Below are 27,130 nucleotides of genomic sequence, written 5' to 3'. Positions count from 1 at the left end.
TTGAAATATATCTCAAATTAATATGAACTAATCACAATATACTAACAGAAAAGATATTAACTTGCCATATTAAAAGGTAATAATAATAATATAATACATCCAATATATTTAATTAGCCATTCTCCTTGCCTCAATAAGTTTTTTGTTTCTTCTAGATTTTCAATTTGCTTCATCATCTTTTCTTCTTGCTTTTTGTTATCCTAAACAAATAAATAATTGATGTTATTCAAATTAATTATTTCACATATATTTTAAATACAAACATTTTAAAAACTAACATTGAAATCATTCTTATGTGGTATAAAATGCACCAAATTCAAGGTCTATCAATCTCCCTTCTTAACTTGTTCTTGTTTCCTCCAAAATGCTACTAACTCTCTCTATTGAAATCCTACCCATCTGCTGAAATCTTGTCCAACCCTCAAGGCCCAATTTAAATGCTAAGCCACATCAATTTGCCTGGAAAGTAGAGTAGTCAAGAAAGTAACACAAGACTGGAAAGGTTGGGTGGTACCAAACTTTAAAGAATCCTTAACACCCAGGAATGGCATCTAATTTTTATTCTGTGGACCTATTAAAGAATGTGAGCAGAGGCATAGAATGATCCAATCTATGTATAAGAAAGATGATTGTCATAGTGGTATGAAGAATAGTTTGAAGGAGGAAGGACTAGAAGCATGAAGACCTGTTGGGAGGCAATTACAATAGTCACAATGGTTGGTAATAAGGACTTAAACTAGTAGAAATGATGAGGTAGATAGGAATAAAAGAGATGATCTGGAAGTGAAATCAGCATGACTTGATAATAAATATTAATTCAATATGCATTTATCAAGGGCCTGCTACGTGCCAGACATTGTGCTAAGCACCAGGTATATAAATATATGGTCTACTCTGGAGTATCAAAAACAATCTCTTGCCCTCAAGAAGCTTGCATTTTATTGAGGAGAAACAACATGTACATAGGTAAGTAAATACAAAATAATACTTAAAATTATTTCCAAGGGAGAGGGCACTAACAACTGGAGGCAATAACAACTGGAGATAAATAGGATAGGTAGGCCTCATGTAGAAGGCAGCAATTCAGTTGGAATGTGAAGGAAGCTAGAGATTTTACAAGATGGAAGTGAGAGAGAAAGCATTGCACACATGACGGGCAGCTTATGCAATGGCACAGAAACAGAAGACAGAATGTCACACACTACAGAAAGCAAATAAGCCAGTATATGAATATATATGAAGGAAATATATGAAGGAAAGTAATGTTCACTAAGGATAGAAACATAGGCTAGAGCCAGATTATGAAGGGTTTTTAAGTGCCCTTCAAATGCATTCTTTGTGATAGCAAAATGAGAGGTTAAGATGAAGGAAGAGTCAAAGATAGCCTGAAGGTTATGAACAGGGAAAACAAGAGACAGTAATGGTGCCATAGAAAGATGTAGTGAAGTTAGATGGAAGAAAAAGTTTAAGAGAAAAGAAAATAAGCTTGGTTTTGGACATATTGACTTTGAAATGCTTTAGGAAGGTCCTATAGGCTTTTGGAAATGTGGATCTGGAGTGCAAGAGAGAGATCAGGTCCAGAGTTATAGATTTAGTAGTATTTGCATAGAAAAAGTTGAAAACATGAATTGAAAGAGATTGTTCCCCCTACCCCCCCCCAAAAAAGGACTAAGAACATACCCTTGAGGAACACACATATCAATAATTAGGAATACGTTAAAAAGCTAGTAACAAAGATGAAAAGATAGAAAAACAAGAAGAGTATCAGGAGAGTTCGTGATCAGAATCAGACGTGCATTTTATACTCCTCCACATACTCTGTGATCCTTCTTATTCTATCTCCCAAGTCCCAGCATTTTCACTGGGTATCCCAGCCTTGGAATACTCTCCTGTCTCATCTTTGCCTCCTGGCTTGCCTAACTTCCTTCAATTCCCAGCTAAAATCTCACCTTCTACAGGAAGCCTTTCTCAATCACCCTTAAATTTAACAGTGTTTTCTCTCTGCTGATTATTTCCAATTAAGCTTATGTGTCACATTGTTTGCATGGTGTATTTCCCATTATACTGTGAGGTCCTTGAGAAAAGGGATTGTCTTTTACCTTTATTTTGTATCCCTAGTGTTTAGTACCTGTCACATAGTAGGTGTTTAATAAATGTTGACTGACTGACTTTTACAATTAGATCAGAGATGGGCAGCTAGGTGGCGCAGTGGATAAAGCACCGGCCCTGGATTCAGGAGTACCTGAGTTCAAATCCAGCCTCAGACACTTGATACTTACTAGCTGTGTGACCCTGGGCAAGTCACTTAACCCCCACTGCCTCGCAAAAATTCCCAAAAAAACAAACAAAACAATTAGATTAGAGACATAGCAGGGCATAATGGAGAGAGTACTAAACTTTGACTCAGCAAGTACTGGACTTAAATTTTGCTTCTAACACTTATTAACTGTGGGATTCTGGGCACCTCAGGGGACTCTCTAAGACTTCTTATTAAGTTATAGATGGGTTTGGATCTATCAGTTATAGATGGGTTTGGGTCTTTTTAAAGGTTTCTCATGCTAATAAACCATTAAATTTATGATTTATCTAAAGATTTCACCTAAACTTTTTGCACATTATCACTGCCAATCGAAACAGAATAAAAGAATTTTAGAGGTAGAAGAGGTCTTTAAAATAATTTACTACAACCCCATTTCTCAGATGAGAAAAAGTTACTTGTATTTATCAACTTACATTAATATCTTCTTGCAGTTTCCTAGATTCTAGGGCTTTAGTCATATTTTCTTCTGCCATTTGTTTGCTTTCTAGTGAGAGCTTATTGAAATTCACAGTTAATTCAATACTTTTTAGCCTATTAAAACATAAAATGAATTAAATGTATTATGTACTTTTATTTTCCCACAATTTCATTCCTCCCTTTTCCACCCAATTAAAAAAAAACAACAAATAAAAACAAACTTTCTCTCCAACATAATCTTCCACTCAGTAGCCTATTTTACATTTAATTTTTTCCTCAATTACATGTATTAATATTCATTTTTTAAAAAAATTTTGACTCCCAAATGCTCTCCTTCCCCTTGCTCCTCAACCAGGCAATCAATTTTACATGTATATATATATATATATATATATATATATACACACACACATGTAAATATATGTAATATGTATATATGATACATGTGCGGTCATGCAAAAGGCTTCATAATAGCCATGTTACAAAAGAAAATTTAGACCAAAAAATTAAGAATAATAAAGAAGGTTTAAAAAGTATGTTTTGGGGCAGCTAGGTGGTACAGTAGATAAAGCACTGGCCCTGGATTCAGGAGGACCTGAGTTCAAATCCGGCCTTAGACACTTGACACTTACTAGCTGTGTGACTCTGGGCAAGTCACTTAACCCTCACTGCCCCACCAAAAAAAAAAAAAGTATATTTCAATCTGCATTCATAAGTTCTTTCCCTAGAAGTGGATGGCATTTTTCACCGTAAGTCCCTCAGAATTGTCTTGGATCATGGTATTGCTGAGAATAGCTAAGTCATTCATAGTTGATCATTGTACAATATTGCTATTATTGTACACAATGCTCTCCTGGTGTAGGCATTAAAATTGGCCTCAGGCTCCCCAAGCAGAGCTGCCCCTCCCACTCCGTTTCAGCTGTGGTGGTCCTCTGAGCCTAGCTAAGCTGTGCACACTAAAGGAGAGACGCTGGGGTTTGCTACATCAAGCCCCCAGCTCTCAGCCTGGGCAGCACAGGGCTTGGCCAGCCCTGGGGGGGGCCAGCCCGAGTTTCACCTGAAAGAGAAGGTTAATAAAAAGAGACGCTGGGGCGTTCAGTGCGGCAATACAGAAAGGGAAGTTAGACGGAAAGGGGGGACGCTAAAAGAAGGTCGGTCAGGACAGAGGAATGGAAAAAGCTAGGTAGAAGGTAAAAGAAGGTAGAGACACGCCACAGGTCAGTGAGAGAAGAACACTTGGGGGGTCGTTGCAACAGTAAAGAAAGGGGTCGTTACTACAGTACAGAGAGGGAAGTTAGATGGTAAGGGGAGTCGACAAAGTAAAGGGTGCTTGGAGTTAGAAGAAAGGAGCAGAGCAGTGAAGCAGGGGGCTTTTCAGTGAGGGGGACACTAGAAGAAGGTCTGTCAGTACAGAGGATGCTAAGGAGACAGGGGCAAGAGAGACACACCAGAAGGTCATATAACTTTGCATTTCTTTACCCTTATCTTTTACATTTATTTTTACAAATAAACCCTGCTTTGATTATTTAATTAAGAGGTGTTTTCTTATCAATTTTGGGAGGAGCAGTGTGGGGGAATTTTTAATCGGCCCTAACATACTGGCTTAGGAAATTAATAGCAGTCAGATAGCCAGCCAGTCAAAAGTCAACAAATTAGGCCCAATTTAGTTACATTTGAATGGCGACCATGATGGGACTTAGTGAATTAGGGGGCAGCTAGGTGGCTCAGTGGATAAAGCACCGGCCCTGGATTCTGGAGGACCCGAGTTCAAAGCCGGCCTCAGACACTTAACACTTACTAGCTGTGTGACCCTGGACAAATCACTTAACCCCCATTGCCTCTCAAACAAAAACAACAAAAACAACAACAAAAAACCAAAGATTTGGGGGGCAGCTAAGTGGTACAGTGGATAGAGCACTGGCCCTGGATTCAGGAGGACCTGAGTTCAAATCTGGCCTCAGACATTTAACACTTACTAGCAAGTGACCCTGGGCAAGTCACTTAATCCCAATTGCCTCGCAAAAAAAAAAAAAATAGTGAATTAGAGCATTTTTTTCATATTACCATAACTAGCTTTGATTTCTTTTTTTTAATTTCTTCTTCTGAAAACTACCTGTTCATATCCTCTATCAATTGGAGAACGTCTCTTATTCTTATAAATTTGACTTCATTTTCTATATATTTGAGAAATGAAGCCTTTATCAGAGAAACACTATAAAGAATTTTGTAGTTTCCTGATTTTCCCTCTAATCTTGGCTGCATTGATTTTGTTTGTGCAAAAACTTTTTAATTTTGTAAAATCAAACTTATCCATTTTACATGCTGTAATCCTCCCTGTCTTTTTCTGGGTCATAAATTCTTCCCTTATCCATAAATCTGACAGGTAAAATATTCCATGTTCCCATAATTTGCTTATGATATTACTTTTTATGTTTAAATCATGGAATAATTATGACCTTATCTTGATATATACTGTAAGATGTTGATCTATACCTAGTTTCTGCCAAACTGATTTCCAATTTTCCCAACAATTTTTGTCAACACTACATTACTATGGCTGTTTACTACTGTGTATTGTGTACCTAATCTATTCCACTTATCTACCACTCTATTAGCCAGTACCAGATTGATTTTATGGTTACCATTCTGTAACACAGTTTAAGATCTGGTACTGCTGGGCCCTTCCCTTCACATTTTTTCATTGATTCTCAATATTCTTGACTTTTTGTTTTTGGATTTTATTATTTCTAGCTTTTTAAAATAATTTTTGGTTGTTTGATTGGGATGGAACTGAATAAGTAAAATAATTTAGGTAGAATTGTCATCTTCAGTATATTGGCTCATCTTACCCATGAGCAATGACTATTTCTCCATTTGTTTATATTAGGTTTGTCTTAGAAGGTAGATACCCAAGTATTTTATATTGTATGAAGTTATTTTAAATGAAATTTCTCTCTCTTCCTCCTGGACTTTCTTGATAATATGTAGAAATACTAATGAATTATGTGAGTTACTTTTATAGCCTACAACTTTGCTGGAGTTGTTAAATATTCAACTAGCTTTTTAGTTGATTCTCTAGGATTCTCTAAGTATACTATCATATCACCTGTGAAAAGTGATATTTTGTTTCAATTCCTTAAATTTCTTTTTCTTGTCTTATTGCTATAGCTAGCATTTCTAGAACAACACTGAATAGTGGTGATAATGGGCATCATTACTTTACCCCTAATCTTATTGGAAATAGACTATTTTAACAATCATGAACTTATAAAGACTTGACAAGAGCAATAGTAATGAACTACTTTTAATTAAAACTGCTTCAATTTTTTTCACTATCCTCAAGCCACTAACTATCCACTGCCCCACATTTTTAGTAGACAACCTTCCCTGCTACTTGTTAAAAAAGTAGAGTCAATCCAAAGATATGAGGTTCCTCAATTCTCTTCCTGCACCTTTCTTTTCTTTTTTAAAATTTATTTAGGGGAGGCGGGGAGGGAGGGAGAAAATTTTGAAATTGGAAATCTTATATAAACAAATGTTGAAAACTATCTCTACATGTAGCTGGAAAATAATAAAATACTTTTATTTTTTTAAATTTATTTAATTTTTAATTTATGTAATAAAACAAATATTTCCATAACATAGTATAATAACAAAGATGACTGCACACAAACTGAAAATCTATTATGTACAACTTGCTATTCCTTTTTTGTTTTGTTTTTGTTTTTTAGTGAGGCAGTTGGGGTTAAGTGACTTGCCCAGGGTCACATAGCTAGTAAGTGTTAAGTGTCTGAGGCCAGATTTGAACTCAGGTACAGCTGACTCCAGGGCTGGTACTCTATCCACTGCGCCATCTAGCTGCCCCGCTATTCCTTTTAAATATAAGTTATCATGTAAAGTTTTTTCTTTTTTTTTCTTCCCTCCTCTCCCTACCACCTAGAGATGGTTACTATTACACACAAATAGGCATATACATGTAAAATTATTCTATACATGCTTCTATTTCTTTGTTCTTTCTCTACATGCAGATAACATCTTTCTTCATATATCCTTCATAGTTAATATGGGTATTTATAATAGTCAAAATGACTTATTTGCTCAAAGTCATTCTTAAAACAATATTGCTGCTCCTGTATACAATATTCTCTTTGTTCTGGCTCATTTCACTCTCCATTATTTTATGCAAGTCTTTCCATGTTTTTCTAAGAGGATGGAGTTCTTCAAAATCATATACAAGAAATTGTCTAGTCATTCCCCAATTGACAGAAATCCCTGAAATTTCCAGTTCTTTGCCATCACATAGAGAGCTGCTGTAAGCATTTTGGAACATATAGGTTCTTTTCCTTTTTCCCCTAATCATCATGGCAAATATACCTAGTAGTGGTATTGCTGGGTCAAAGGATTTAGATAGTTGAATAACTCTTTGGGCATTATTCCAGATTCTCTCCAAAATGGTTCAATCAGTTCACAATTCAACCAACAATGAATTAGTGTCCCAATTTTTCCACATCCCCTCCAACATTTGTCACTTTCCCCTTCAATCATTTTAACAAATCTGTTAGGTATAAAATTGTATCTCAAGGTTGTTTTAATTTGCATTCCTGTAATCAATGATGATTTGGAGTACTTTTTCATATGACTAGAAATTGTTTTAATTTCTTTATTGGAAAACTGCTTGTTCATAGCCTTCAAACATTTATCAGTTGGGCAATAGCTCATGTTCTTATAGATTTGGCAAAGTATATATTCGAAGTGAGACACCTTTATTTTTAAAACTATAAATTTTACCCTGATTTTCTGTTTTTCTTCTGATCTTGGTTGTATTTGTTTTATTTGTACAAAAACTTTTTAATGTAGTCAAAATTATCCATTTCACATCTACCTTTGCTCCCTATCTCTTGTTTATTCATAAATTGTTCATTTATCCATAAGTCTAATAATTAATGTGTTCCATATTCTAATTTTCTTACAATATTCCTCTTTCTTTATATGTAGGTTATGTATAAATTTTGACTTTATCTTGGTAAATGGTATAAGATATTGTTCTATACCCAGTTTCTGTCATACTACTTTCCAGTTTACCCAAAATTTTTTACCAAATAATGAATTCTTATCCCAATATCTTACATCTTTATTGTTGTCAAGTAGTTCATTCCATTTACATTCAAAGTTATAGTTATAATTTGTGAATTTCCCTCCATCTTATTTTTTACTATTTTCCTTCTTAGCCTCTCTTTTTACCCTATCCCTATTACCTTATTTTCTCTCCTTACCCTCCTATTTCTTATTTTACCCACTTCTCTAAGAGTTCCTCCCTGATATTCTTCATCCTCCTAATCTTAATCTACATAGCCTTCTAAAAGTCCCTCCTTCTTCTTGTCCCCTGGTTCTTTCACCTCTCTATAACTTCAGACTTTTATACTTTCCCAACATACATGTTGTTCTCTCTTCAACCCAGATGAGAGTAAGGTTCTAACATTACCAGCCCTCCACCTCCACCTCCACCTCCACCCTCTGTATTAGTTCTTCATTTCATGCCCCATTTTTATGAAATAATTGTTCCTTTTTACCTTTTTCTACCCAATTTTGTTTTTTAGAATCACCCCATCATACAAACCTTTCTTTCAAACTATCAAACATTATTCCCTTTCAAACATTTTCTATTATAAGTGAACCAGATTACTCATCATTCCTTTTTTTTTTTTTTGGTGGGGCAATGAGGGTTAAGTGACTTGCCCAGGGTCACACAGCTAATAAGTGTCAAGTGTCTGAGGCTGGATTTGAACTCAGGTACTCCTGAATCCAGGGCCAGTGCTTTATCTACTGCGCCACCTAGCCACTCCCTCATCATTCCCTTTTCATCCTGTCCTTTCCAACTTCTGTGCCTTTGCTCATACTATCTCCCAGTGTCTAGAATGTATTCTCTCCCCATCCTCAGCTCCAACATTCATCTGCTAAAATTCTTCCCTTTAAGTCAAGTGCCACCTTCTTCATGAAACTCTCCCTTATTCCTCTGGCTGGAAGTGTTATCTCCTCCCTCAGATTGTACATTTACATAGGCCTCTCCTTTGTTATTATTTTCTAATTTATATTATAATTATGTGCATAAATTCCCTACTATATTGTAAACTATATAGAACAAAGCACCAGGTTAGATTTCTTTTTTGTATTCCCAGTACTTAGCATAGTATCCTACATATAGTAGGTGCTTAATACATAGGGTTTTTTTCTATATGGAATTAATCTAAATTGAAAACTTTGTTGCTGGAAATTAAATAGAAAAATTATTAACTGCCATTGATTTCTCTTCAATTGCTCTCATATTAAAGTTGTGAAGCTCCACAGAAAAAGTCTATTAGTGTTAGGAGAAGCAGCCTGATTTATATATGGTAGGTTAGATATAAATTTAAGGGGACCTATCTCCTATACTTATAGAAAGGATCTTTAAGAACAATGGCCTTACAATATAAGGCAACAGTTGTGGGTGACTGGGCTATTCCATTATTTAAGAAGATACACACACACACACACACACACACACACACATACATAAATCAGTATTCATCTAATTATATATTCATATAATTTTAACAAGGTTACAGTTTATGAGAGATATCAGAGAACAGTGGAAATATGGCATTGGAGTCAAGAAGATCTTCATTCAAGGCACACCTCTGACCTGTTCTGGCTAAGTGACTCTAGGCAAGTCACTTACCCTCTCAGTGCTTCAGACAATTATCTAAGATGATAAGTTGCAAGGCAGGTGCTGATCTGCATTCATATAGTTTCTTCACCCCAAATGCTTAACAAACAAAATCACAGGTCCAATCCCTCTGAAATGATTAAAACAAAACTTTGGGAGAAAAAACATGTGGTTTACATATAAATGGAAAGTATACCTCTCTTGTTCAAGCTCAGTTTTCAGTTCAGCAACCTGTTGTAAGTAATTTTGTTCATTTGCAGTAGCTTCATTAAATTTTACTTCTAAATCATGTACTTCTTTCTGAAAAAGAACAAGTATATATAAGCATATGGGATGTGGTTTAAAATCTTTTCATTATTAAAAGTGAATACAAAAGTAACAATAGAATACAACTTTATCTGATTAGTAACTGACATTACTTCTGTTCTTCAAAGATCTATGATGTCTTCAGAGTAGGTATTCCCCTCCACTCATGCACAGTACAACCTCTCTATGCTTCAGCAGATGGTCATTATGAGTTGTGACAGAAAAATTAAATCGATTTCTAACCAGCCTGATAATGAACTTCTCTAAAAATTATTTGGACTCTATTTAAGGAAGTGCCCATGACAGTCATGCTCATTTCTCTCCTGACTCTCTGGATTTTTATGCCTCTTCTTCCCACACCCTCACCCCAGATTTTCAGCTCACTTTATGTGCTTTCCCTCTAAATTACTTGAGAGTAGGGACTGTCTTTCTTTGTGTTTATTTTTGTATTACCAGCACTTAGTACAATTCCTGACACATAATAAGAATTTAATAAATGTTTTATCTACTCATTTAGGCTGGTCTTCAGACTACCCACATACAATTCATCACTAGGCCAAGCTCAAATAACTTTCAGGTTTGACATCATCTCCCAGAATTTGTGCTATTCTATTACAGTATACAAAAACATAGGTTTATCTCCATCCCATGAGGTAGTATCAGAATAGGTTGTGGATATTGTAGAGTTGCCATATGAGATTTTATAACTACTTTAATATTCATGTAGATAAAACATTGGAATTTTTAAATAACAATCTTTGAAGAATATAATTATGCAATGGTACTTTCACTGAACTGAGATATTTTCAGTGAGAGTGCTCCACCAGTACAAATAATAATCTAATTCATGGTTTCTCATTCTGTTCAAATCTCTTGACACACACATTCCATATAAGATCCTCTCAACTTACTGGCAACTTTCCTCTTTTGAAAAAAAATGTGTGTGTGTGTGTGTGGGGTTATATATGTATATCAGAGGTACTAATGGGATATTTTCTCTATATAACTGAACCACTTCCTTTTCTAGACATATATCTGCTCAATATTTATATATCACTTCTTGCATACAAACCATTCTTAATAATGTGTTAAAAAAATCTACTCATACCTACCATGACTCTCTCCATAGTTGTAACCTGTAACCTTGATTCATCAAAAACTAAACTGTTCCATGATTCACAAGTCATTATAGGATCACCCAAAGAATATCAACATTAAAAAGATTGGCTTTTATGACAATGAATAGTTTGGTAATATTAGTCAGTGCTTTCAAGGCCTCAAATTTAATCTAGCCTTCTTTCTTTTTGCTTTTCAATTCTGAGTCTGTTTCATTGTTCATGAGAAGCCTGTTTAAGATATGTAATATTGGGGCAGCTAGGTGGCGCAGTGGATAGAGCACTGGCCCTGGAGTCAGGAGTACCTGAGTTCAAATCCGGCCTCAGACACTTAACACTTACTAGCTGTGTGACCCTGGGCAAGTCACTTAACCCCAATTGCCTCACTAAAAAAAAAAAGATATGCAATATTGATGAACAAAATCAACTGGTTATCCAGTTCTATGTAATACTCTTGAGTAATAAGCATTTTTCAACTAGTTCAATTATCCTATATACATTAAGATGCTAATGATGTCTTTTGTACTACTATAGATTTCACTGAGGAAGTTTTATAGTATTCTAGAACTGACTGCAACAAGAAGAATTTCATCTGAGAATGGAAACATTTGGAGAATTTCACCATCAAAATGGAATCTTGGTTTTTTGGACTCAGCAGAGAAAATTTTCCCTTATACTGGAGAAGGTCTCAGTTAAGTCGAATTTCTCTTTTATACTTGGCTTGATACCAGTTAGCAGATTATTGTATAAAATTATTTCCAAAATCATGTTATAATGTCTTATATATATATATATATATTAGTGAGGCAATTGGGGTTAAGTGACTTGCCCAGGGTCACACAGCTAGTAAGTGTTAAGTGTCTGAGGCCGGATTTGAACTCAGGTACTCCTGACTCCAGGGCCAGTGCTCTATCCACTGCGCCACCTACCTGCCCCTTATATATTTTAATGCATACACAGGATGCAACTTACATGAAAAGAAATTTCAATATGCTATTTTGTTCTATATAGTCAGTGCTTTTAAAAAAACAAACATGATGGGATTTTATATTCTCTGTGTCTTTCAGTTATGTGACCATAAAGACGTTGAAAATCATCTCCAAAGGCCTTGCTATTATCTGCTAGTATTTTCATCAATGTTATTCTCAATGTATAGACCATTTTCATAAAGATTTTCATAGAGAAGTAGGTACATAAGTCAATTATTGCTGATGTCTACTCAGTAATTTTTTTAAAGTAAAAATACCACCTGTAATCTTTCCTGTTCCTTTAGAATTTTCTCTTTTTTTTGCTATCTCTAAGTACTTTTAAATTTGTATTGTTGCTAGTATAGATTTCTTCTGTATGTGTTTAGTCAGGAACAGTCCACTCATCCTAATTTTATCTTTTTAAATGGCACTATAACTTCCATATAAAGTACATCAATCATTGAGGTAGAAATGTCCAAATGTGGTGGTTCCATTAGCATTACCCATCCCATCCCCAACATATCACTACAAAAATATCTATTTCATTGTACTTTTGAATTTGTTGTCTTTCTAGTTTCATTTACAAATGTTCCTGGGATGATTGGGACTAATTAAATCTTATGACAACACAATTGACTAAATAATATCTAAATGATAGAGAACATACACTATTTCACTATACTTATTGTCTGATGTAGTAATCAAATAAAAAATTGATTGTGTATAGTAGTATATGACTTTAAAGGCTTTCTCCCAACAAAATATTTTTTATGTATATATTAAAATCATACAAGATCTCTTGATATGTAAAAACAGAAAAACTGTATTCAGTAACCTTTGACTGTTAATATCAAGTGAAGCATAAAACAAGGAGACATATTTGACAAATGTATTATGTCACTATAGTGAGTATGTTGCACACAGAGTTTCAAGTAAACAAGACATTTCCCATAGATTGTAATGTTCTTATTTGTGAGTGACAGTGTGATGATTATATCCATCCCTGGGATACTGCAAAACCTCCTAAATGAAATCCAAAATAATGCAAAACATTTTGACCTAACTATCCAATTGGAAAAAACAATTGAATAAAGAACACTTATTGTTGAAATTAGGATAAGTGGAAAAAATATAGGGTTTAATGCAACAAAATATATAACCTTGTACTGGAACTAAGGATGAACAAGAATTGGGCCCACTATTGAACAGGATGAAGAGAGTAGACTAGATTGCATTTGGGAAATCATGTGGTGCTTTAAATGATCTCTCCCTAAAACAAAGGCCCATTTCTTTAATATCAATTGTCTTTCACTGATACTATATGGATATGAATTATAGGACACCAAAGTCTCTAAAGAATTAAAGTGATAGGTCACCCAAAAGACAATAAAAAGTAACATAATGAGCATAAGTAGGCTATAACATATTACCAATTAGAATTGCCTAGGATATGTGATATAAAGGATGTTATAAAGAGCTGTATGACTAGAAAAGCAGGTGGACTAGTTACATAGCAAAAGGGATAACTAATAGACAATTTAAGATGTCTATAAACACTACTGTAAATATAGGATACATCTATAGTAATAAAAATATCTGAAACAAAATAAGTATTTACACTAACCTCTCTGATTTGAAGAGTCCCATTTAGTTCTATTTCTGTTGCCTGAAGTTTTTCAGTAATGATCTCTAAATGTTTCTTTTCATTTAAAAGTTTTTGATTTAGCTCCTGATTAAGAGTATAAAGGAATCATGAGTTACAAAGTACAAATATTCAAAATCATGATATCTACAAATAAAAGTTGTGAATAGAACCATAAATTTAATAAAGATTTTTCCCTTTGGCTGGAACTACAAAATGTATACAAAACACATACTCGTTTAATTAAAAAGGAAAGAAATATGAAGAAACTAATATAATTAAAAGCATACTGAAGAGGGAGTCAAAAGAACCTAGATTCTAGGTGTAACTGTCATTAACTAGCTTTGTGGACTTTAACAAATCACTGAGTCCTTTTCAGAACTTAATTTTCTTACATGTAAAATGAGTGGTTGGGCAAAGTTATTTTTTACATCTAAAATTTTCTGATTTCTTGAGATTGTTTCTAAGCTCCTTTACAATTCTCCAGATCTGATTCTATGAAAATTTGTCAATTATTAGGGCAAGATAAATGAATATCAGTTAGTAAATATTACCATTTCATGTGCTACAAGGTCATACATGGAAGAGAAAACCACATAGTACAGTAAATTTCATTTTAAAAAACCATTATAATTTATGATTCTTTGTAACAAAAGGTTCATACTCATGATCACAATAAGGATATCTTGATGAATCAAGTTCAGAAAAAAACTATAATGATACTTTTATTAATTCTTGTCCACATAAGAATCAATCTCCATAATAAAAACATTACTTTGGTATTTACCATTTGTAATATATATTTTAATGACATATAAGCTATCCTTAAAATTTACTGGATTTCACAAAGGGTTATGATTAAGATTTTCAGTGAGGGCACTAGTAAATAGAAGAATGAAAATCTGATAGTTCTCAAAGTGAAGATAAATAAACAAAAATGGGATAGGTCCTGGGCCAGATTTTTATATCAGGCACATTAAAAAATCAGTTATCTGAACCTACAAATAATATCACCTTTTTTATAACATAAAAATTAAAACCACAACCAAAAATTATATCTTTAAAAGTTCATTAAATGGGATTGTAATGCAACCTAAATCTATATACAAAATGTATATTATTTTCCTTAATACTCATGTACTCAAAGAATGAACACAACTTTCAAAGGAGTCTTATTTACGATCATAAAATGTCACATTCAAATTAGTATAAAATCATACTTTTTAAGACTGGAAGAGGTTTTAGAGGGCATGTACTCCCATTCCCTCATGTTACAGATGAAGAACTTAAGGCCAAATAATATTAGATGATTTGTCCAAGGAAGTATTTAAATCTAAATTTAGATATTCTGATTCTATAAACAAGTAGAATTTTTCTCCTGAACCATGGTTAAATTGTTGATAGAATACAAATGACAATCAGATGGGTAATGTCTAATTTTCTTTTTTTTTTAAAGTAAGGACACTGAATTCTAAACAAATTGTGGTACATAAATACAATGGAATATTATCACATACATTAAGAACTGATGAATTAAGATAATAAAGGCAAACACAAGAAGACTTATGCGAACTGATACAAAGTTAAATAAATGAACGAAAGAAAACAATATACACAATTATTACAATGTAAATTGAAAAAACAACAACAAAGAACCCAAACCTGAACATTGTGTGATTATAATCATCATTCCCCTCACCACCAAAAAAAAAAGTTGAAAATGCAATCTCCTTTCTTTGCATAAAGGGGAAATATGAGTGTGGAACATTAAATATGCCATCAGACTTGGCCTATGTATTCATTAGTTTTCCTGAAATGCTTTTTTTCCTCTCTGTTTTTCATTCTTTGTTGTAAAAGATGGTTATAGGAGAGAGAAATGGAAGGGACACCTTTGAAAAAGCGGTTATAGTTTAATAAAACCCAGTGTTAATTGGCGGTTGTCCTTCATCTTGAAGAGGACCAAAATGGCATCACTGTTATAAAATCCAATGTAAAGTATGCTTTTGGAAGGGCAGGACCTAAAGTAAATATTGTTACAATTCTGGAAGTCATAATAACATGCTAGACAAAATTAACCTGCTAACAGTTGTTATACTATATTAAATTACTAAGAGGGACAGTCATATATATTTACCAAGATTCTTTTAAATTCTTCAAGTTGCATTTCTTTCTCCTTTTTACATAGTTCCATGACTTCTAAAATAAAAAAAACCATAAATATATTAAAAGAACTGTGTGCTAATGAGATCAAAAGGTTGAGAATGATATGTGAAATAATTAAAGAAATAATAAAAGGGTAACATAAAAAAGAAATCAATCAACATATATTTATTCAGCACATAATATATGTCAGCCACTGTTTTAGGCATTGGAGATACCATAACTTAAGGGGAAATGTTCCCTTCCCTCAAAGAGTTAATATACTTTTGAGGAAAAACATAAGTTAATATAAAATAAACCCAAGGATTTCTTTTCTTTTCTTTTCTTTTTTTTTTTTTTGTAGAGAAGGCTAGGGTGATTGGGAAAGAATTCATGTAGAAGGTAGTACTTCAACTGGGCTTTGAAGGAAACTAGGGATTCTAAGAGGTGGAAATGAAGAGTGAATTCCAGGAATAGGGTAGCTTAGTCAAGGCACAAAGATGACAGATATAATGTTGTATGTGAGAAATGACAAAAAGGTCAGTTTGGCAAAAAATAAGAAAAACATTCTTAAAAGGAAAGCACTAGGCAGAGATAGATTAAGGACATGAAAAAAATGGTAATTGGATAATGTAATATGGGCAGATATATGATCATATAGAATACTAATATATGTAAAAGAGGTCTATTAATTATAAGATCATCCCTGATACTCTGATTCATATACATTTACCATAATTTCAATTTAGCACTATTTCTGTAGTTTATTATACCTATATACGGTCTAACTCTTCCCTATAGTCTTAAAGGAAGGTGTGTGATATTCTTCTCTAAAACTAATCTTACCCTTATGATCATGACCCATCCCTTCCTGTGTCTTTAAGAACCTTACTCCAACAAGGATACCTTCCCTCTAAGAGGGAATCTAATTAGACAGAAGGTATGAGGGTGATTCTTTTATGTTTGAATGATCTCAAAAGAAGAATAGATGGGTGGGAAAGAGGAATACACCAGGAAAAGGAAGAAGGAGGAAAATTAATGGGGGAAATTATCTCACATAAATGGGGTGCATAAGGAAGAGTTTAGACAATGGAGAGATCAGTGAGGTAGAACAGCTGACACTTAAACTGAACTCTCATCTGAACTGGTTAAAGAGGGAAAAATATACATATATACAAAGTTGGATACAGAAATTCATCTTACCTAACAGGGTTAAGATAGAAAGGGATTAAGAGAAAGAACAAGGGGGTAATAAGAGGAAGGATAAAATGAGGGAGGCAATAGTCCAAAGCAAAATACTCTTCTTAAAAAGGGGATGGAGGAAAAAAGAGAAGGAAAAGTATAGGATACTTTTTAAAAGAGAAATACATGGTTAGCAATCATAATTATGAATGTGAATGAGATGAACTCACCCATAAACAGAAGAAAATAGCAGAATTATTAAAAATCAGAATCCAACAATATGTTTATGAGAGACACACTTGAAACAGAAAGATACACACAGAGTTAAAATAAGGGGCTGGTATAGGATCTATTATGCTTCATGCCCAAAAGGCTATAAAACTGTGCATACAGTAGCAGCAATATCATTAGTAGGTATATATCCCAAAAAAGATCATAAAAAAGGGAAAAGGACCCACATGTAAAAAAATATTTATAGCTGTTCTTTTTGTGGTGGCAAAGAATTGGAAATTGAGGGGATACTCATCAATTGGGGAATGGCTAAACAAATTGTGGTATATGAATGTAATGGAACACTATTGTGCTATAAGAAATGATAAGATGTCAGATTTCAGAAAAACCTGGGAAGACTTATTTGAATTGATGCTGAATGAAATGAATAGAACCAAGAGACCATTGTACATACTATCAACAACACTGTGTGAAGACCAACTGTGATAGACTTAGCTATTATCAAGACAATACCAAGACTCATGATGAAAAAAGCTTTCCACATACAAAAAAAATTAATAATAACAACTATGGAGTCTGAATGCAGAGTGAAGCATACTATTTTTACTTTTGTTGGTTTCGTTGTTGTTTGTTTCTTCTTTCTTGTTTTTTACCTTTTGTTCTGATTCTTCTCTCACAACATGACTAATGTGAAAATATATTTAAAATGATTGTAATATATAACCTATATGATTTTTCTTGCTAGCTTCTGGAGAGGGGAGAAAAGGAAGAGAGGGAGAAAAATTAGGCTATCAATTCAAAGAATGAATACCCTTTTCAATGGTGGTAGTGGAGGGGGTAGTAAGTGACCCCTGGACAGAGAGAGATCATCTCTACTCAGACCACCCCTAGCCTTTGTGCTACCTAGACAAAAGAATTAGAATACAATGAGCTTCACAACCTTGGATTAAATTCCTCTCAAGACTGGATGGGGTCTAACCAAGATGAGGCGAGTTAATGTAATCTCATCATCAGTAATGCCCTAAAAGGAAAACTAGACTAAGTTAGGACTTTAAAAGGAGGTGTGGGAGCTCTGAATTTCTCAAAGATATTGGTTATTAATAATCATTTCTCATAGTACAATGAAATGAGAACTGTGCAAAATTAAAACAAAATATCAAGAATAACAGTCTGGTCAAAAAGGCACAAAACATACTGAAGAAAACAACTCATTAAAAATCAGAATTGGCCAGATGGTAAAAGAGGTACAAAACCTATCTGAAGAAAATAAATCATTAAAAATTAGAATCGGTAAAGTGGAAGCTAATGACTCTATGAGACATCAAGAAACGATAAAAGAAAGTTTAAAAACTGGAAAAAATGGGGGGAAAGTGAATTATCCCATGAAATACAACAGACCTGGAAAGTTATTGAGGATAGATAATTTGAGAATTATTGGTATATCTGAAGGCCATGAACAACAAAACAGCCTTGACATCATAGTTCAAGAATTATAAAAAAAAAAAGCTGCCTAATATCTTAGAACAAGAGGGCAAAGTAGAAATTAAAAGAATCTACCAGTTGCCTCCTAAAAGAAATCCCAAAATTCAAACTCCCAGGAATATTATAGACAAAATCCAGAGTTCCCAGACCAAGAAAGAAAATACTTCAAACAGCTGGAAAGAAAGAATTCAAATGCCACAAAACCAGTCAGGATCACAAAAGACTTAGCAATTGCCAATATAAAGTAATTAGGGATTTAAAATATGATATTCTAGAAGGCAAAGGAGCTAGGATTACAATCAAGAATAACCTCCCCAGCAAAACTGAGTATAATTCTACAAAGAAAAAAATAGATCTTTAATGAAATAGAGGGTTTTAAAGTATTCTTGATGAAAAGATCACAGCTGAACAAAAAATTTGATATTCGAAGACAAGTATTAAGAATACAAACACAGACCTTATAGAGAAGCATAAAAAAGTAAACAAGTGGGGAACCATAAGGCACTAAACATCACTGAAATCTTTACATTCTTGTGTAGGAAGATGATACATGTAACACCTAAGAACTGTATCAGTATTAGGGCAATTAGATGGAATCTACTTATCTGAAAAGAAGTATGTAAGGGAGAGGAAAAAGAAATGCACTGGAAAAAAGCAAAGGGAGAGGAAGAGTAGGGGAAATTATCTCACATAATAAAAGCAAGCAAAGAAGGGTTAATACAATGTAAAGGAAAATGGTGAGGAGAGAGCAAGGAACACCTGAAATACTCTCATCTGGACTGATTCAAGAAGGGAAGAACATATATACACACACAGTTGGGTACAAAAATTCATCTTACTTGACAAGAAAGCAGGAGGAGAAGAGGCTAAGAAAAAAGGCCACAGATTAAGGGAGGCAGTAGTCAGAAGCAAAACATTCTTGAGGACGGAACAGAGTGAAAAAGAAAAGGATAAATATAATGGGATCAAGGTAAATACACAGTTAGCAATCATAATTGTGAATGTGAATGGAATGGACTTACACATAAAATGGAAGAGAATAGCAGAATGAATTAAAAGACAGAATCCAACAATGTATTTACAAGAGACAGAAAAGATACAGAGAGTTAAACAGAAACAGAAAGATACACAGAGTTAAATAAGGGGCTGACACAGGTGTCAGCTATAGTTACAAAGTCAGGGATAGCAATAATTATCTCAGGGAAAGCAAAGCAAAAAGCACCTAATTAAAAGAGATAAACAGTTAAGCTACTGGAGGAAATCAATAGTAAAACTATAATAATGGGGAACCACAATTCATCCCTATTGGACCCACATAAATATAACTATAAAATAAATAAGAAGGAAGTTAAGGAGACGAATAGAATTTTAGAAAAGTTAGATATAATACCTCTAAAGAATACTGAATGGAAACAGAAAGGAGCATACCTATTTCCCAGCTGTGCATGAACCCCTCACAAAAACTGACCATCTATTAGGGCATAAAAATCTCACAAACAGTTGCAGAAAAACAGAAATGTTAAATGTACCTTTCCAAACCATAAGGCAATAAAAATTACATTCAGTAAAGGAACTTTGAAGAATAAAAATTAATTAGAAACTAAATAATCTAATCCTAAAGGAGTGGGTCAAAGAACAAATCACAGAATCAATAATTCCATTAAAACAATGATGACAGTGAGACAACATACTAAAATTTGTGGGATGCAGCCACAACAATACTAAAGAGAAAATTATATCACTAAACCCTTAAATAAAAGAAAGAGAAGATCAACTAATTAGGCATGCAAATTTTAAAAAACTTGGAAAAAATCTGAAATTGTAAAGCTTGTATAAACAAAGATTGAGAACTATCTTTACATGTAACAGAAAAAAATAAAATACTTTATTAATTTAAAAATAAAACTTGGGAAACAATAAATTAAAAATTCCCAATTAAATACCAAAATAGAAACTTCAAAAATCCAAGGAGAGATTAATAAAATTGAAAGTAAAAAGTGAATAAATAAATAAAAACTAGGAGCTAGTTTTATGGGAGGGGGCAATATAATAGGCAAATCATTGGTTAATTTGATTTTCTTTAAAAGAAAGAAAAAACCAAATTACCAGTATCCAAAATGAAAAAAGATGAAAGCACCTCCAATGAAGAGAAAATTATAACAGTTATCAGTATCTATTTTACCCAACTATATGCCAATAAAATTGACACTCTAATTGAAATGGATAAGTAAGTATAAAAATATAAATTGTTCAGATTAACAGAAGAGGAAATAGAACACTTAAATTGCCCTATCCTAGAAAAATAAATTGAACGAGCCATATGTTCCCTAAGAACAAACAAGAAGGGGCAGCTAGGTGGCACAGTGGATAAAGCACCAGCCCTGGATTCAGGAGGACCTGAGTTCAAATCTGACCTCAGACACTTGACACTTACTAGCTGTGTGACCCTGGGCAAGTCACTTAACCCCCATTGCCCCACAAAAACAAAACAAAACAAAACAAAAACCTAAGAACAAACAAGAACCAGATTTATTTACAAGTGAATTCCACTAAATATGTAAAGAATAATTAATTCCAACACTATATAAATTGTTTGGAAAAAATAGGTAAAGAATGAGTCCTACTAAATTCCTTTTATAATACAAATATGGTCTTGATACCTAAACAGGGAAAGAAAAAGCAGAGAAAAAAATCTATAAACCAATTTCCCTAATGAATACAGATACAAACATTTTAATTAATGTATTCCAATTATAGTTACTCTGCATGCTTGCATGGAAAATAAAATCAATTAAAACTTTTCTGTTGAAGCTTAGACACGAGTAATAGTTTAATCAAAATAATGATATAATTATGCTTCAGAAATGCACCTGGGGCCACTTACAACTCCAAAGAGTCTGCTTTGGTCCTGCCTAGGTACCCTCATACAACCTCCATTCCCTGTGCAGCCATGGACAGCTCTCTGAAGTCCTGGAATAATTCCACCCAAGGACAAACTCCTATAAACAATGATAATCTGCTGGAATATACTTCCACCCTTTCATACTCACCACATTCCAGTGATTCTGAATATCTAGTTGACAAACCCATTCTCTATCTTCCACCGACCACTGCCTTATTCCCAGCCTCTTCAACCCAATCTCCTAACCTTTCATGAAAGTACTCTCTTGGTTCTTCTATCTAACTGCTCTTTCTCTCTCTCCTTTGTTGGATCTTCATCTAGATCATACCCACTAACCATTGCGTCCCACAGGGCTCTCTGTCCTGGGCCCTCTTCTCTTCTCCCTTTATAGCAGACGTGTCAAACTCCTGGCCAGCAAAAAATCCCAATGATACCAGAACCAGATTAAAATGTAATTGGGAAATAATAAAATAAATAAAAATATAATACAACAGTGTTAATTTGTGGTTTCCTAAATTGATGTGTGCCCAATCCATTTGGGGGGGGGGGCAGGGCAATGAGGGTTAAGTGACTTGCCCAGGGTCACACAGCTAGTAAGTGTTAAGTGTCTGAGGCCGGATTTGAACTCAGGTACTCCTGAAAACAGGGCTGGTTCTTTATCCACTGCACCACCTAGCTTCCCCTTCCCAATCCATTTTTATTTGAATCTGACACCACTGCTTTTAACTATTTTACTTGGTGATCTCATCAACTACTCTGGATTAAATTATCATCTCTATGCTGATGACTATCAGACCTACTTTTCTAGCCCTAATCTCTCTCTCTCAACTCCAGACTCTCACCTCCAGCTACCAATTAGACATCTCAAACTGGATGTTCTCTATGTATCTTGAATTCAACATGTCCAATACTGAATTCATTATCTTTCCCAAAAACCTTCCCCCTCATATCCAATCTATTCCCAATGTCTGCCAATTTAACCTTTCTAACGTCTCTCAAATATATCCCTTATCTCCTCTGATATTGCCACCACTTTAATGTAACCTTTCATCACCTCACACCTGGACTACTGCAATAATTTGTCTATATGCTGGTCTACTTACCTGCCATAAGTCTTACCCTGACTCTAGTCTATCTTCCAATCATCTGTCAGTGTCACACATACTCCTCTCTACCCCTTATTCAATAAACTCCATTGACTCCTCTAAATTCAAAACAAAATCCTCTATTTGACATTCAAAACCCTTCATAATCAATCTTCTTTCCCACCTTTCTAGTCTTCTTACATCTTTGTAAGAAGAAGATATTCTTTATATCCCTGGGGTTTAGCACAGTGCCTAGCACATAGCCAAGTGCATAATAAATGCTTACTGACTGACTTATACCTCCCCAGCCCCTGCAACACTGGCCTTTTTGCTGTTCTTTTATCAAAACTCTGGGAATTTTCACTGGCTGTCTCCTATGTCTAGAATGCTCTTCATCCTCATCTCTACCTTCTAGCTTCCCTCACTTCCTTTAAACCTCAGCTGAAATCCCATCTTCTACAAGAAGCCTTTCCCAATCCTTAATTCCCTTCCTTCTGTTGATTATTTCCTATTTATCCTATATATAGCATATTTATATGTAGTTATTTACATGATGTCTCACCCATTAGGGGTGGTCTCTCCCTGTTCCTTGAGGACAGAGACTATCTTTTGCCTTCATAATCCCAGTGCTTAGCATACTACCTGCTATATAGTAGGCCCTTAATAGATGTTAAATGATTAACTGGCTAATAATCTCAGAGGAAAACTGGTATAGAGGCATAAACCAAAAGCAGTAATTTGTGAAAAACCCTCAAGACTAAACCTATTTCCATGTAAACCCAGAGCCTTTGGCTTTTTGTCATGGGTTAAAGATTGGTTCACTTTTGGATATGTTGTCTGAGGTGCCAACAATTTATCCAAAAGGAGGTATCCAGTAGATAGTTAAAAATTTAGGATTAGATCTTAGGGGAGAGGTCAAGGTTAAAGATAGATTTTGTAATCATCTATATATAGATGTCAATTGAAGCTACAGGAATGAATAGAAGGCCAAGGCATAGGAGTGTGGAAAGAAAAGAGAAAAGAGTCAATGAAAGTAATAATAGCTGACACAACAATTCTGTGAAGTAGATGCTATAGATGTTATTATTCAAATCTTTCTGATGAGGTTAAGCAACTTGCAAGTGTGAGGGGGTACTTAGCACTTCCTAATTACAACTGCGGCATTCTACACTAGACCATAATGCTGCTGCACAACACTAAATTAAGCATGTTCAAACTTAGCTGCTTGGGGAAGGAACTATCAAAAATAGTAAGATAAGTAAAGGTCAGAAGTAGGAAGCTCACCAGGAAAGACCAGTGTCAGAGAAGAAAAGGCAGGAGACATTATATTATGTCATATGCTACAAAAAATTCAAGAATGATGAGTGAAAAGGCATGAGATTTGACACTGTTGGTTAGTTTAGAGAGTGCAGCTTCAGTAGAATGGTATGACAGTGATGGAGGAGGCAAAAAGGGGTTAACAGATAAACTGAGGCTTGAGTTCTTATCAATAATACCTAAAAGGGTTAACAGAGAAATTAAGGTTTGTGTTCATACAGTAACCAAGAGGGTTTGTCCCTATCAACCCTCACAGAGACAAGTCACAGAAACCCTAATTGGTAATCAACAATTAAAATGTTTAAATTAGATGACAGGACACCTAGAAGCAGGCCTAAGTAAAGAGAGATAAAAAACACAGAGACACTCTGACGTTGGCAAGTATGTTCTTAGGAACATGTGCAGAAAGAACTAAATGTATCCTTAGGTTCACCTCATGATGTGCAAACCCCAAAAACATATCTCAAGGGAAAAAGGTACCTGCCTCAGGGGTTGGCTTAGGACCCTAGGGAAGTCCAAATTAAGATATGAACCCCCATGTACCTCCCTATGGTAGAGATTATTATAATGAGACTAATAATCAATTTATTCATACTATAAATATAACTGTCCTCTTTCTCTATTCGAGAGACACCTCCATGGTGCTCCCCCTGTGATCACTCACAGTATTGCAATAAAACTCGGGAAACTAAGTTACTGAGTTTCGTAATTCTTTGGGACACCTCACAATCAATCTGATCAATTAAACTCACCCCCAACATCAACAGAAGCCAGATTACAGATGGTGAGGAAGTAAAAAGTGAATATATACTACTCATAGAAGTTTAGCAATAAAAGTGAATGGAAAGAAGAGAAACAAGACTAAAAAAAATTAATGGAAAAATAGGGTATTAGCCAGAGAATGAAGCAGAATGAAGGGAAATAATACTGGGGGTTTTGTTTGGTTTTTTGTTTAAATGATGAAAGAGAACTGAGCATACTTCTACAGAGAAGGAAAGACCAAAAGAAAAGGAAAAAATTTAAATGCAGAGTAGGAGGGCAGGGCATGATAGATTAAAGTCCTGTAGGACCTTGAATGAGATAGGATAGAGCACAAATTTAGGGGTTACTTTGGACAAGAAACAAAACAACTTCACCCTTTGAAAACAGAAAAAAGAAGGAAAGATGGGGAAGACACAGAGGTTTTGAATCATCAAGAAGATAAAACAAGGGGCATGTCATTTAGTCTCAATTTTCTCAATAAAGCAGGAAACGGGGGCAGCTAGGTGGAGCAGTGGATAAAGCACTGGCCTTGGATTCAGGAGTACCTGAGTTCAAATCCGACCTCAGACACTTAACATTTAACAGCTGTGTGACCCTGGGCAAGTCACTTAACCCCAATTGCCTCACTAAAAAATAAATAAGTAAATAAAGCAGGAAACACAGCTGAAAAAGAACTAAGAATGAAATGAGGCTTGAGAAGAAGATAACAGCTGTAAAAATGTAGAAAGGAATTAATTTTTAAAAGCAAGTGCTCAGTTAAAGGTTGATAGCACAGTTATTTACTACATATAAAATTATATATGGTATATATTTTTAAATAAACTTACATTTTTCCTAAATATAGTTAATTCCCCAGAATGACTAAAGTATGAAATATGCGTATAAATTACAAAACGTAATTGACATTTCTAACAAGAAAAACTTTTAAGAATCCTAAGTCAGTAATCTAGGTCCCCATGACCCCTTTGGGTTCCTTTATAATTAAAGGAGTCTATGAACTAGAAACTTAGTAACCTTTTTTTTAAGACGATTAAAAACTTTCCTATTTCCTTAAAGCTAGGCAAAATCAAATAAAAAAATGTAAAAACCACATAGTGGCTAGCCTATTTCATTTTGAAATAATTCTTAATTATTAAAAAGCATATTTGTTATTCTTCAAACCTTACCCAGTTCACTTGATTTCTTCTGTAGCTCCAAGGAAAGAGTTTTAAACTGTTCTTCATTTTGCTCCAATCTTTTAAAATATATATTTTAAAATGAAAAATGTCAAATACAAATATATTTAAGAAAGCAAGTCAGTTATCTAAGGTTAGAAGTTAAGTAATATATTTATTTGCCTACCTCATTTGAGTGCAAAGATCCCTTTGAAATCAATAAGGATTTTACATTAATTTATTATCTATTCTTATCTTTATTTTGAAAATGTGATATTTTATCATTAAAAATGACAGAATCCTATCCTATGTTGCCTTTATGTGAAAATGTAAATCATACGCTTATAATCATGTTTCTTAAAATTTTACTACAAACTGAGCATTTGGAAAGAAATACAGAGAATTGGCACTTAATTTACTCAAGTGTCATATATAAGATGCACTCTGATGTACAATGTAAACTATTAGAAAGAAGATAGGTTTGAAACCTAGCTATATGACTTGGACAATTCATTTAACCTCAACAGAGCTCATTTCCCTCAACAGTAAAAATGAAGGATTTCTACTTGATCACTAAGATCCTTCCTAATTATAAAATTCTACTATTCTATGATCACAAAAATTATATTGAATAATTTCTCTTTATTGCATATTAAGATATGATCATATTTTCACTAGATAATTCAGGTGGCAGATGGACACAGTGGCCCAGGCAAGTGGAACAGTGATAAAGAAGGAAAGAAAGATTAGTTCTTCTCCTTTCTCCACTGCCCCCAGAGTAATGAATCTTAGCCAATTGTGGAGTGACAGGAAAAAATTAAGAATACTGCTACAGCTAAGATCATGGTTTTAGTTAAGAACTTCTTCATATTCCTTTACCAGAGTCCTCAGATTGAGTCCTACAGTTAAACCATGCCCTAGATCCCCTTGATGACAGCAAAAGATAGATTGGGTAGAGAAAAAAAAGGGGATAGTTGTAGGGGAGTAGAAATAGGGTTGTTGTTTTTTTCCTACAAGCCAGGGATTAGTGTCCTCCAAACTCTTAAAATACTACTAAATCAACAAGAATTATTTGAGAATTAGCATAAACATTATCTATCTTAGATATGTTCCTAGTCAATGGATGGCTACAGGATCAAAATTATCAAAATCTAAGTGATCTCAAGTAGAGAACATATATGCATGATAGCAAAGTATTTTTTCTTTGAGTGGGTCAATGAGGGTTAAGTGACTTGCCCAGGGTCACACAGCTAGTAAGTGTCAAGTGTCTGAGGCTGGATTTGAACTCAGGATCTCCTGCATCCAGGGCCAGTGCTTTATCCACTGTGCCATCTAGCTGCCCCCTGATAGCAAAGTATTTTTGAAGAAATATTTGATTTTACAGAGATGATATGAGACTTCTGAG

General features: G+C 34.2%; 1 protein-coding gene across 1 annotated transcript in view; it reads right to left on the bottom strand.

The window, feature by feature from the left end:
• The window catches only part of SYCP1 (synaptonemal complex protein 1), a 97,187-nt gene that overhangs the window by 32,070 nt on the left and 37,987 nt on the right, over positions 1-27,130 (bottom strand). The window contains exons 14-20 of the mRNA XM_044003546.1: positions 25,738-25,805; positions 23,879-23,904; positions 15,606-15,641; positions 13,454-13,558; positions 9,637-9,740; positions 2,734-2,851; positions 130-200 (exon numbers count right to left, since the gene is read on the bottom strand). Coding sequence (XP_043859481.1) covers positions 130-200; positions 2,734-2,851; positions 9,637-9,740; positions 13,454-13,558; positions 15,606-15,641; positions 23,879-23,904; positions 25,738-25,805 — 528 coding nt within the window. The remainder of the gene's footprint in view (positions 1-129; positions 201-2,733; positions 2,852-9,636; positions 9,741-13,453; positions 13,559-15,605; positions 15,642-23,878; positions 23,905-25,737; positions 25,806-27,130) is intronic.

This window comes from Dromiciops gliroides, chromosome 4, assembly GCF_019393635.1.
Source record: "Dromiciops gliroides isolate mDroGli1 chromosome 4, mDroGli1.pri, whole genome shotgun sequence".
Lineage (NCBI taxonomy): Eukaryota > Metazoa > Chordata > Mammalia > Microbiotheria > Microbiotheriidae > Dromiciops > Dromiciops gliroides.
The sequence above is the reverse complement of the archived record's forward strand: the minus strand, read 5'-3'. Positions and strand labels throughout refer to the sequence as shown.